The sequence below is a fragment of the Spea bombifrons genome, chromosome 2 (assembly GCF_027358695.1).
Source record: "Spea bombifrons isolate aSpeBom1 chromosome 2, aSpeBom1.2.pri, whole genome shotgun sequence".
NCBI classification, from domain to species: domain Eukaryota; kingdom Metazoa; phylum Chordata; class Amphibia; order Anura; family Pelobatidae; genus Spea; species Spea bombifrons.
The window spans coordinates 91,176,952-91,189,415 of NC_071088.1; the positions used below are offsets into that span (position 1 = coordinate 91,176,952).

The 12,464-nt window shown below is 41.8% G+C and overlaps 1 protein-coding gene across 1 annotated transcript; it reads left to right on the forward strand.

Annotated features, from left to right (window-relative positions):
• Positions 1 to 1,390: 1,390 nt before the first annotated feature.
• Positions 1,391 to 10,779, forward strand: LOC128473750 (lysozyme g-like). The gene is made up of 6 exons (XM_053455990.1): positions 1,391 to 1,403; positions 1,968 to 2,078; positions 3,770 to 3,868; positions 5,165 to 5,361; positions 8,733 to 8,871; positions 10,506 to 10,779. The coding sequence occupies exons 1-6, from the start codon at positions 1,391 to 1,393 to the stop codon at positions 10,640 to 10,642; spliced, it is 696 nt and encodes a 231-aa protein (XP_053311965.1). The 3' UTR covers positions 10,643 to 10,779.
• The last annotated feature ends 1,685 nt before the right edge of the window (positions 10,780 to 12,464 follow it).

The following is a 12,464-nucleotide window of genomic DNA, read 5'->3' on the forward strand; positions in this document are numbered from 1 at the left end:
TGCCTGTGGTTTTCTCCTGTGAGTTTTCCCATTGTTCTTGACCCATCTGGGCTTTTCCTATTGTTCATGACCCTTTTGCATTTAACTAATCCCAGTCAAATGCTCTGGTGATTCATTTGCCTTCATTCTTCTAGAGGTAAGCAACTTGTTTTTCTCCTCTCCAAGTGCAGGTTTGGTAGCTTTGTTAGCTTTGTATTTCAGGTAATTTTTGCTCAAGCCTTCTTGCAGGAGAAGAGAGCTGGGGTTGGCATTTCGCAGTCCATAATCAGGTATTTAAATTAAAACTGCAATCTCCTGCTTTTGTGAAGATACTTTTATAATCATATAAATCATGTATTTAACATAATAAAATATCATATAAAATAATCCCCAATGTACCCCAGTGAAGGGCTTTCAAGAGGCAAGCTTTTTCGGCACATGAAGGAATGGTATAGCTGGAATGATGGGACAGTGGGATTTTAATTACCTGCCTTACCTTACATCCTGCTGTTAAATGGGTGTATGATAGTATTACATTACATTTATTTAATATAGCACCATCAGATTCCCTAGCGCTTGTGGAATCTCATCAGTGGAATCATTTAAAATCACACACACAATAACAAACTGGTACAAAAGGAGAAGAAGCTGCTCTTGTGAGTTTACAATCTAGTCGGTGGTTGAGGGGCAGGTGAAACAGTAGGAGAGGACTGCTTGGATGGGGATGAGTTGATTTGGATAGGAGGGTACAGATATAGGGAGAGCAGAGTTGTTAAGGGCTCTTTAGGTCAGGGTCAAATTTATTTTAAATTTAATCCTGGAAGGTATGGGGAGCCAATGGAGCGACTGGCATAGTGGAGCGGCAGATATAAAACAGTTGAGGACGGATTGGAGAGGTTAAAGGCGGGAGACCAGTTAGTAGGGAGTTGCAATAAGCCAGACAGGATATAACAAGCGAATGGATTAATATTTGGGGTATTTCTTGTGTGAGAAATTGGTGAATTTGGTGATCTGCCCCTCTTTGAACCAGCTCCAGTCCAGAACTTGTGAAGAGGAGCACAGACTGATAGGCAGGACTGTGGGAGATCACTTCATGAAGATTGTTCCTTAGTGACGGGGATACGTGAGCCGTGCCTACAAGTGTCCGCATATTGGCTTGCGGTTTAGAGTCTGGCCATTGTTTAGATGCATGCAAGTGTGCATATGATGTGTCTGGGCTATAGTTGGTGGTGGAAGTGCTGCATCGGAGGATTGGCAGTCTGAGGTCTGAATAAAAGACAACCTCCATTATAAGACAAGGCTGTTTTTTAAATGATGAAGGGGTCTAAGAATAGCTGGATCATGTTTTTTTTTATCTTTAAGTATTATTTTTTGTCTGGTAAAGTGCCAAAAGCAGAAGTGGTAACGATCAATGTCTCGACCAGGTAACTACAGTCCTATGTGCTTCATATCTGTGGTGCAGTAGCGTACCTAGGCGGGGGGCAGGGGGACAGTCCGCCCCTGGTGCCACTCATCAGGTCCTGGGTGTGTGCTCCTCCAGAGACAGACTATACTGCCCGCTGGTGGAGGGGCAGGGCCAGTTAAGGAGATCATGGATCTCCCTCTAACTGGCCCAACATCAAGGGAGGAGGAGGTCTGCTCATATAGACCATTGTATCCTCCTCCTTTGCAATGCGTGCCGGCTACTGATGCCAAGCGCCAGGATATGCTGTCATATCCCCGCGCTCAGCACGCATGTCGCTCCCACCGCCATTAGGAGGAAGAAGGAGAAGAGGAGGAAGAGGAGCTGCCAGAAAGGAGACAGAAAAGCAGGAACTGTAAGGAGACATTGTGAAAGTGTAAGAAAATATAAGTGTGTAAGAGAGTGAGAGTGTATCACCATCAGTGCCTGGCTCAGTATAAAGTGATGAGGGCTAAGGTGTACCATCATTTGTATGGGTCATTATGTAATGTTTAGTTATAATCATAATCTGTTTTTTTGTCTGCAGCCCTCCACAGTGGTAAGAGTGATAGCACTGTCTTGCAAGGTCCTTTCTTTCCAGCCTTTTTTGACAGAAAAATGTGCTGTTCTGCACTACTTGTTTTTCTTGGTGTAATTGGTAAGTATACAGAAAGGATCTGCTAAAGAGATTAATGTGAAAACATGATTCAATAAAGAAATGTTTATGGTTAATGGTGGCTGCATCCCAAAAGTTCTTCAATGATCCCAGCGGCCCAGTCTAAAAAGGAAAACCAATTCATTATGGAGTGAAATATTATAAACCAGATATTGATAAAGCCCATATACCAGATTAATAATCATATTAATTTGTGTTAGCAGTGTGCTAAGTAGTTTTTTAAAGTAGAAGAGCCAGGACACTTACATGAGTTTGCATGGGTGTTTCTTAGTTCCTCTTTTCCCAGTTTAATTTACCTGCAGTAAATTCAGTGTTTGCTATAGTTGGGTGTCACCTTTCCTGACCAGGCTTCAGACGCCAAGGGAACTGCACCCATGTTGCACCTAAAGGACTTGTTTTATATATTTACTATTATAAATATGTGCAGGAATATTTTTTTCTGTTAAACATACATTATAGAAACATACCGTAAATAGTCCCTGGTTATTGGTGCTTTATGGTAATTATGTTCAAGCTTACATTATCACATGTGAATAGTTGAGCAGATGAGTTTTGGGCTCAGGCTCTGTGTATGGCCACCGCAACTCATAACACATGCTAAGCCTTAGCTTCAGGGGAAGGCTGGCACCTTCTGGCCTGGAGGGCAGCTACAGCTGGGTGGCCCATTGCCCCCCTCCCCACTAATGCTAGCACACACTGAGACACACTGTAACTATATATATATAACCCACACACACCTACACTAAAACATACTTATTACACCACACATGTGCAACAGGAAACATTGTACATACAGATGTGCAATACATTGAGCCACACTGTTAGAGGTTGGGATGGGTGCACGAAACATACTGAACATGAAGGTAAGGGGGTGCTAGCAAGGAGGTAAAGGGTTGCTGGTGCAATGACAGTATGCCTGCAAGCTAGAGGTTTGGAGGTATGCTGGTGTCACCGTGCTGCAATAAGCATTTAGGGTAAGAATGGGAGACATGTATTCTTTTCCTTGTGATGCCACATTAAAGAAGATTCGGGGCCAATACAAACCATTGTGTGGAAATCTGTTCATAAACAGGACTATGCATAGGACACATGGTCATGCATTTAGACTGGAAGAAAGGAGATTTAGACTAAAGCAGAGGAAAGGGTTTTTTACAGTAAGGACAATAAGGATGTGGAATTCTCTGCCTGCAGAGGTAGTTTTATCAGAGTCTGTACAGACGTTTAAACTGCAACTGGATGGATACCTGGAAAAACATAATATTCGGGGATATAATCTTTAATTATGGGGAAGCAGCTTATTGATCCAAGGAGAAATCTGACTGCCATTTTGGGGTCAAGAAGGAATTTTTTTCCCTGGTTAGTGCAAAATTGGAAAGAGCGAAGCCGGGGTTTTTTGCCTTCTTTTGGATCAAACAGCAATAAATTAACAGATATAGGAAAGGCTGAACTTGATGGACGCATGTCTTTTTTCAGCCTATGTAACTATGTAAGACAAACATAGGCGGTTACAATTTAAAAAAAAAAAACCACACAATATTTTTATGACTACCAGTATAAATGTGAAAGCTGAGTGGACTTACGGGTAAGGTTAATGTCTTATGACTGATATTTGAATTATTTGAATGAATTTTCTTTTAGGGGAGCCTTCACAATGTCATGTTTTTAATTCCCAGGGAGTGTAAGTGCTTCTGGAAAATATGGGGATATCAATCTCATTCCAACAACAGGTGCTTCATGTAGCACATCCAGTCAAGATAGCCTCGCTTACTGTGGTGAGTACACAACAATTACATTTTATACCTAAAACAAGTTGGGAGGCTCACTTGCATACTAATTAAATAACAACAGCAAAAAATTACATCATTGTAAAAATAATTTAAAAAAACTTACAGTAAGCAAAAGAAACATTCAAAATATATTCACCTTTAGCTGGCCCAAAACGAAGAGAGCACAAGGTCTGTTCCGACCGACTGCCTGCTTCAGCTCTCCCTCATGATGCTGCTGATGAGTAATACAGAGGGAAGCTGCAAGCACCATGAGATGAGTGTCAGTGTACAATGTTGAAGCATGTATCATTGTAAGATGCTGCAATGAGCGTATGTGTGTCAGTGTACAATGCTAAACTGTTTGGGTGTCAGTGTATAGTGTTTGAATAAGTATATGTATGGGGGTGTTAGTGTACTATTTAAGACTGTGTTGGGTGTTAGTGTACAGTGTTAGAATGTGTGTTGTGTCAATGTACGGTGTTACAATGTGTGTGTATAGGGACCTTCCCCGAGAGAATTCCCCGCACCGGTGCGGAAGTTGCCTACGCGAATTGTGTAGACATCTACCTAACCCCCTTTTAATCCCCTAAATGCCAGAGTGACATATAGGGGTATAAGGCATTTCTGGAGGCAGAGTGGCAAGCCTGGGGCAGATGTGCATAACTGGGGGGGGGCAGGTTGGAAAATAAAAGGAAATAAAAACAAAATATTTTTCTCAATCATAGCTTTTGTTAAAAAAATAGTTTACATAGTTTACATTTACTGGTAAAACTTTTTTCCTATAGGGTCGTCTTATATTCAGGCTTTTTCTTTTTTTCCTAAATTAATATTCAGATTTTGGGGGGTCGTCTTATAATCAAGCAAATATGCTATTTCCTGTGTTTGGGTGTGATGTACCATGTCTACCTGACTCAGCTGCCCCTGCATAATAAATAATTGCTCTGAACGCTACTGTGTATAGCTTCTTCACTACTCAATCCTTCTAGGCCTTACAAATATTGCAATCTATGTAAAAGAATAGGGGGTGCAAGAGAATATTCTTGCCTGAGATGCCACTTGGTCTAGGACTGTCCCTGACAGCAACCTCTGTTCAGTTAATTTGGTAATTGCCCTGGCTGCAGTATCTAATCAAACCTCAGGTTGCTGTTTCAAACCCTGGCAAGGTCAACTCAGCTCTTCATCTTTCAGTGGTTGATAAATGAGTATCATTGATTGGGTCATAATACCAGCAATTATTCAGCTGCCAATTGTTAGTTGCAAGGCTACCATTTTGTTTTTTGTTACCTTCTTTCTTTCATAAAGGTGTCAGAGCATCTGAGCGTATGGCACAGACAGACATCCAAAGAGTAAACAACCTAAAGGATAAAATTAAATCCGTGGCTAACAAAAAAGGAATGGATCCTGCTGTCATTGCTGGAATCATATCTCGTGAATCACGTGGTGGGAGTGTTCTGAAAAACGGATGGGGTGATGGTGGCAATGCCTGGGGAGTGATGCAGGTAACACACACACACACACACACATATATATATATATATATATATATATATATATATATATATAAACTTACTGGCCACTTTATTAGGTACACCTTGCTAGTACTGGGTTGGGCCCCTCTTTTGCCTTCAGAACGGCCTTCATTCTTCGTGGCATACTTTCTACAAGGTGCTGGAAACATTCCTCAGAGATTTTGGGGCCAAAAAAATGTCCCTCACACCATTACACCACCACCAGCCTGTATCGTTGATTCAAGGCAGGATGGATCCATGCTTTCATGTTGTTTACACCAAAGTCTGACCCTGCCATCTGAATGTCGTAGCTGTAATCGAGACCCAACAGAAAAGGCAATGTTGGATGTGCATGAAAATCCTAGTAGATCAGCAGTTTCTGAAATACTCCAACCAGCCCGTCTGGCCCCAACAACCATTCCACGTTCAAAGTCACTTAAATCTCCTTTCTTCCCCATTCTGATGCTCTGTTTGAACTTAAACCCTTAAGGACAATGGGCAGTCCCTAAACCCATTGAAAACAATGCATTTTTCATGTACGGTGTGCAGAATTGTAACATACCTCCCAGGTGCCCAGGGGTCCGAATTTGGGTGTAATCATCCTGATTTTTGGCCACTGTCCTACTGTCCTCTGTAGCTGCCTGTCACGGAGCTGGATAGTCCGACTGACTACCTCTGCTGACTTGTGCTCCCTTAGGCTGGGACAACACACTTTTTCTCTGGTTTTCCAGTCACTAGCCAAGACTCAGTGTAGGTTATAAACAAAATGAAGACTACTTTATTTTTCACACACATTATAGCCAGCAAAGCACACATTAACATACATCAAGATAATGGGATACAATGGGTACACAACCACCCCCTCCCTGCCTCCCAAAGACAATAGGGTCAGTAAAAGGATTAACAATACAATGGGGTCCCAACCTCCACTATCTATTATTGGCCAAAATCAGTTCCAGAGAAACAGATGGTTTGGCTGGGGTAAATGTCTGTAGTGGTGGAACTGGGGAGGGGGCCACAGGGAAAAGTAATTGCGTCATCTCAGTTAGCAAAGTACTAGACCAATCCCAAATCAATATCAGCTCCACAGTCCTCAGAGGCTCTAATATTTAGGGATTATGATAAAACCTGTACTGGGGCAAAATCACTAGAATTCTCTAATCACTAATTCTCCTGCTTCGCAGCGGCCTTTTCATTACTTTAAATAAATGATGCAGGGAAATGGTGTACAGAGGTGTATCTACTGAAAATAGCGCCTATGGCAAGCACTGAAATTGCGCCCCTGTCCAAATATCTAAAACCCATTTACTAGCCCCTGCTGCCCATATATATATATATATAAATATTAGTCCCTGCTGCCGATAGCAGGTATAGATCAACACACAAACCCAGATCAATTGAAATTCACTTGTGATCTCAGCACTGAGATCCTCCCCCCCTACCCACTATATATCCTCCCCCCTACCCACTATATATCCTCTACCCCCTAACCACTATATATCCTCTCCCCCCTACCCACTATATACCCTCCCCCCTAGCCACTATATACCCCCCCTAGCCACTATATACCCTCTCCCCCCGTAGTTCTCTCACCTTGAAGTCCAGCGACAGGAGCACGATGCTGCTGTCATCCTGCACCGCTCGCTGGTGCCCGCTGCTTCACTGCTGAGCGCCGTAATATGACGTCATGAAGCAGCGAGCACCAGCGAACGGCTTTTAAACGCTGTCTTCTTTTTTTGATGCGGGGGAGAACGGGAGAAAAAAAAAGACAGCGTTTAAAAGCTGCTCGCTGGTGCCCGCTGCTTCACTGCTGGGCGCCGTAATATGACATCATATGAAATGCCGGCACCGGGACTGGGACGGAGGTAGAGGCCTCATGGAGGAGAATGAGGGGCGCCGAGCGGTTGCTAGGCGCCCGTCTCTCTCCTCCGCATCAAAAAAAAGACGGCGTTTGAAAGCCGATCACTGGCGCCCCCTTCAAATGGCGCCTATGGCACGAGCCATAGGTGCCATACCCTAGATACGCCTCTGATGGTGTAGCTTTTATTTTAGACACCTAGGTGGCTATATTTGGATTCTAATAGACACCAGAAATTTTCAATTCAGTGCAGGCCAGCCCAGGGTAATTGGCTTCCCCGCTTCCTAGTCCTCCCTTGCCTTCATGTGAGGTTCTAAGTATGAACGAGGCAGTTTGGTGCCACACATGACACCTGAGCAGTTGTTCCTGCCAGGAAAGTAAATGCGAACATCCCAGGACTGATTACCCAGAGCTCCTTCATAGGTCGCAGGAATGAGTGTGTAGCTGTAACAAGGAATGTGACCAGCCATGCATAGGGAAACGGCTAATCTTACTTAGACTTTGAAGGGTTATGGAGTGGGCAGACCCTGCACATGGAATGAATGTAAGCAAACACAGCTCCATCTCCTGGATATTCAGGACACTAATGCAGAGCCTCAGGGAACAGTGTTTAACCTGGAAACTCTTAGTAACTCTACCTGTTTGCAATAGTGGAGCTGTCCTTAACTTTAACTATACAAAAATGAAAGCATTGGAGTAACAAGCCACATGACTAGGTAGTAACTCATAGACGTGTGTATGAGTACTAAAAATGATTCATACAAATTTTTCATTTCATTGTTGGGTTATTTGTTTTTGGACAACCGATTTCATTTCCTGCCCATTCAGTTCGAATTAAATTTAGAGGGCTTTTTCATTCGGAAACCCAATTTGTAGTACAGTCTTTCTCTCCCTCTCTGTGTTGCCGTTCTTTTTTTCTCTCACCCTATGTGGCTTCAAGACCAAACAGAGCATTCAACCTCCTGTCCATGTGCCCCATGACCTTTTTCTGGGTGCATCCAGCACCTCTATTACTCCTCTCACACACTGCATTCCACACAAAAAAAGTTATCTAAATTCACTGCCATCCATCACACTGAACGCCATCCATTGCCACCTCAACAACGCCCCAAGAAAACCCTGTTACAGTTTGTCACTAACCCCTTCTATACAGAAGAACCCTCTTTCTTACCGGTGTGCTCACAATCTTCATGCTTCTAATTAGTTATTATTTCCAACAACAGGCATAACACAATGCCAGTGTCACTGGCTCAGGCACATCATACACTCAAAGTAACACACCAAATGCTGAAATTAAAAAGAAATATTGAAAATTTGCTCACTCGATTTGATTTGTTAGGGGTCACTCCTCGTTTTCAGACATTATTACAAATGTACGAATTAAACAAAATTTGTTAAAAATGACATTTGTACAAATCTGAATGCATAAGTCTAATAACTAATACAGTATGTATGTTTACCTGCACTGGTGACTCTGGATTAATATCAGCCATGTTGGTTTCAGGTTGACAAAAGATATCACAAGATTCTTGGAGCCTGGAACAGTGAGGAACACATTTCTCAGGGCACAGATATTCTAATTGGAATGTTTAATAGCATCAAGAATAAATTCCCCAACTGGACAATACATCAACACCTAAAAGGTAAAGGCTGAAGGGAACAAGGGCATTCATTGGGGCTCTGGTAAACAAAGTGTCCACGTCAAGGCAAGCGGAAGTCACTGGGATCTATAGAGCATTTAGTGAAATGTCAAACGCAAAGCCTGATGGTACCTTACCCCTGGTGGTGGTGGGGATATAATATAGCCATATAGGGTTTGGTTATGGAGAAAAAGAGTAGGAAAATACAGGTAAGGATGTAACAAAGTTGACATTTTGTTCAATAAAAGATCTTGGCTAATCCTGGAAAATCATTACAAATAATGAAGTAAGAGAAAGAAGGGGAAAAAACCATATGCCCAAGGTGGGTATGAGGGAAAGTCTTGTTATCAGTTGGCCCAGGCAGCTGCCTGGGGCGCTTTAATCAGTAGGTGCCCACTAATTAAGCGACCACAAGATCTGTTCCTTCAGACCTTTGCTTCAGTACTCCCTAACACTGTGTGCCAGCGATTGATGCCCAGCTCCAGGATATCACATCACTGAAGCTGCACAAACTAAGAGGGAGTACAGAAGCAGAGAGGTCTCAAGAAAAAGGCCTTGCGGTCCCAATGCAGGACATAAGATGGGAGAAGAAGAGAGATAAAGGTAAGTTATGGGGGTAGATGATAGTGAAAAGGGGGAAGATAAAGAGAAAATCAAGAGGAGAAGATAAAGAGAGTGACAGTGAGAAAGGGAAGATATAATGAGAAAGGGGAGAGATAATGAAAAATAAGAGAGAGAGGGATAGATAAAGAATATGATACATAAGAAGAATCAAGAGAGATAAAGAAAGGGGAGAGACAGTGTGTTTTTATTTTGAAAGTGTTATTTATGTTAGTTATTTGGGTGTAAGGGCAGGTGTGAATGTGCATGTGAATGTATGTGTGTATGGTTAGGCATTTGTAGGGCAACTCAGCCCCTCAGGCAATATATAAATAGTAGCTTATTATTATTATTATTATTATTATTAGTGTGTACTTTGAGAGTCTATTCATACTTTTACTGGTTTGAGATTAATAGGAATTTAATTATTATTACACATGCTAAACACAATGCTAATATTTCATATTGTTTTAAATTGGAAAAATTATAGTGTCCTTCATTGAGCCCTGTATATGCAGGGTTAAAATGTTTGAGTGTCAGTATACAGAGTTAGAATAAGTGTGTGTAAGTGACAATGCACCAGTTAAATTGCATACAGTATGTGTCAGTGCTAGATTGTGTGTGTCAGCATGTGGTGTTTGTGAGGGGAGTGTCAGTGCATGGTGCCACAATGAGTGTATGTGTGTTAGTGTACAATGCTAGACTGTGTGAGGTGTTAGAATTAATGTGTGGGGGGGAGCATCTGTGTACTATGTGAAACTGTGTGTGTACAGTTTTCATGTGCGTGTGTGTTAGTATACAGTGTTAAACTGTGTTGGGTGTTACAGTAAGTGTGTGCCAGTATACAGTGTGATTTGTTGGTACACAATGCTAAGAGTGAGTGTGTATGGCAGTGTTAGAGTATAGTGTTAGACAATTCAAAATCCTAACAATTACAATGCAATTCATAAAATAACGACAATCGTTTTTTGCCTTCCATTTAACTATTTTGTCTATATGTCATTGTATAGATTACATAAATACATTTTCTGTTTCAGGAGCTATCGCCGCTTATAATACTGGTTCAGGACGTGTCAGCAGCTTTAGTGGTGTGGATGATTCCACTACTGGAAAAGACTACTCCAATGATGTGGTTGCACGTGCAAGATTTTATAGACAAAATGGATACTATTAAAACTATATTCTTAATAATCCATGCTTCACAAAACCAGCCAACATATAATCATTAGGAACTAAAACCACAAAGTAAAAGCAAAAAAATGTATTGCTTTTTTCTAACAGCAAATGCATTAGTAAAGCCAGACAGAAAAATATTAAAATTTAAAAAAAAAGTCTGCATTTGTCTTTAAACATCAAGTGTTAAATCAAATCAAAACTACAAGGTGGCATCTGTCTTATCCAGGACACATACTGTGTTTGTGTGTGTATATATTTCCTGTGTGTGTATGGTGAAAGCACCGTGAGATTTCTGAGGGAAAAAGAAGCCTTCTAGCTTGTCTGGTGTCTGTAGATGAGTGTTTAATAATACTTTTACTACCCCTATATATATATATATATATATATATATATACACACCGATCAGCCATAACATTATGACCACTGACAGGTGAAGTGAATAACACTGATCATCTTGGTATCACGTCAGTGGGTGGGATATATTAGGCAGCAAGAGAACATTTCATCCTCAAAGTTTATGTTAGAAGCAGGAAAAATGCATCTCCAAAACTGTAGTCTGCAGTGGTCAGTACCTCTCAAAAGTGGTCCAAGGAAGGAAAAGTGGTGAACTGGTGACAGGGTCATGGGGGGCCAAGGCTCATTGACTGATGCACGTGGGGGGCGATGGCTGGCCCATGTGGTCAAATTGCTGAAAAAGTTAATGCTGGTTCTGATAAAAAGGTGCCAGAACACAGAGTGCATCACAGTTTTATGTGTATGTCCTCTGCCAAAAGTGGTTATGTGAGCATAAGAACTGGACCACAGAGCAATGGAAGAAGGTGGCCTGGTCTGATGAATCACGTTTTCTTTTACATCACATGGATGGCTGGCCTGGAGAACACATGGCACCAGGATGCATCTATGGAGGCCCCTCCTTGCAACATACAGGACTTAAAGGATCTGCTGCTAACATCTTGGTGCCAGATACCACAGCTCACCTTCAGAGGCCTAGTGGAGTCCATTCCTCAATGGGTCAGGGCTATTTTGGCAACAAAATGGGGACCTCCAAATATTAGGCAGGTGGTCATAATGTTATGTCTTATCAGTGTATACACCGATCAAGACAATTAAATAAAACCCCCCAAAACGGGGATGTATTACAGGGAAGCTCATTCCCTTCTTTGAGTTTACACATCCGACACACTGCAGGTATAAGACTAAAGCTTGGAGACAGAACATGCTGTAGGTGACTTATAGGGACTATGTCTTGGGTTTTCTTATTTATGAAGGCTGCTCCTTTTGGCCTGACCATGGACAGCACCTTCTGGAGACAGTTCTTTTCCTCACACAGTTGTCCTCTATGGGCAAAGCACGGGAAATTATCATACCCAAGTGATCCATCTAAGAAGGTCACATGGTACAAGGGAAGAGATACTAAGGAGGTATGTGCCAGCTGTAAATGGTTACAAAAAAAGATCTCCCCAATCAGCTCGTTAAGCTGGAGCCCACCAGACTAATAAATTACATCAACTAAAAAAAAATAACTTAGCACAAGAGAAGCACATAAAACCAGGGGGGGGGGAAATCTGTGATTTTTGAGTTTTTGGTACATAGGTGAAGACTGTGTCCCCCATTGGTTTGTTGCGTGATTATTTTTTTTATTAACTTGCTACCTTCTTTGCATTAAATTCCTAACCCATGTCAAATAATAGCTGTTACAACTCACTCGGTACACGGTTGTGAAGCAATTAACACTAGGGTTTTATAAAGGTAATATAAGGGTAATTGCCATGGCAGCATGGTATGTATTAACAGAATTACCAGCCTTTATATATACACTT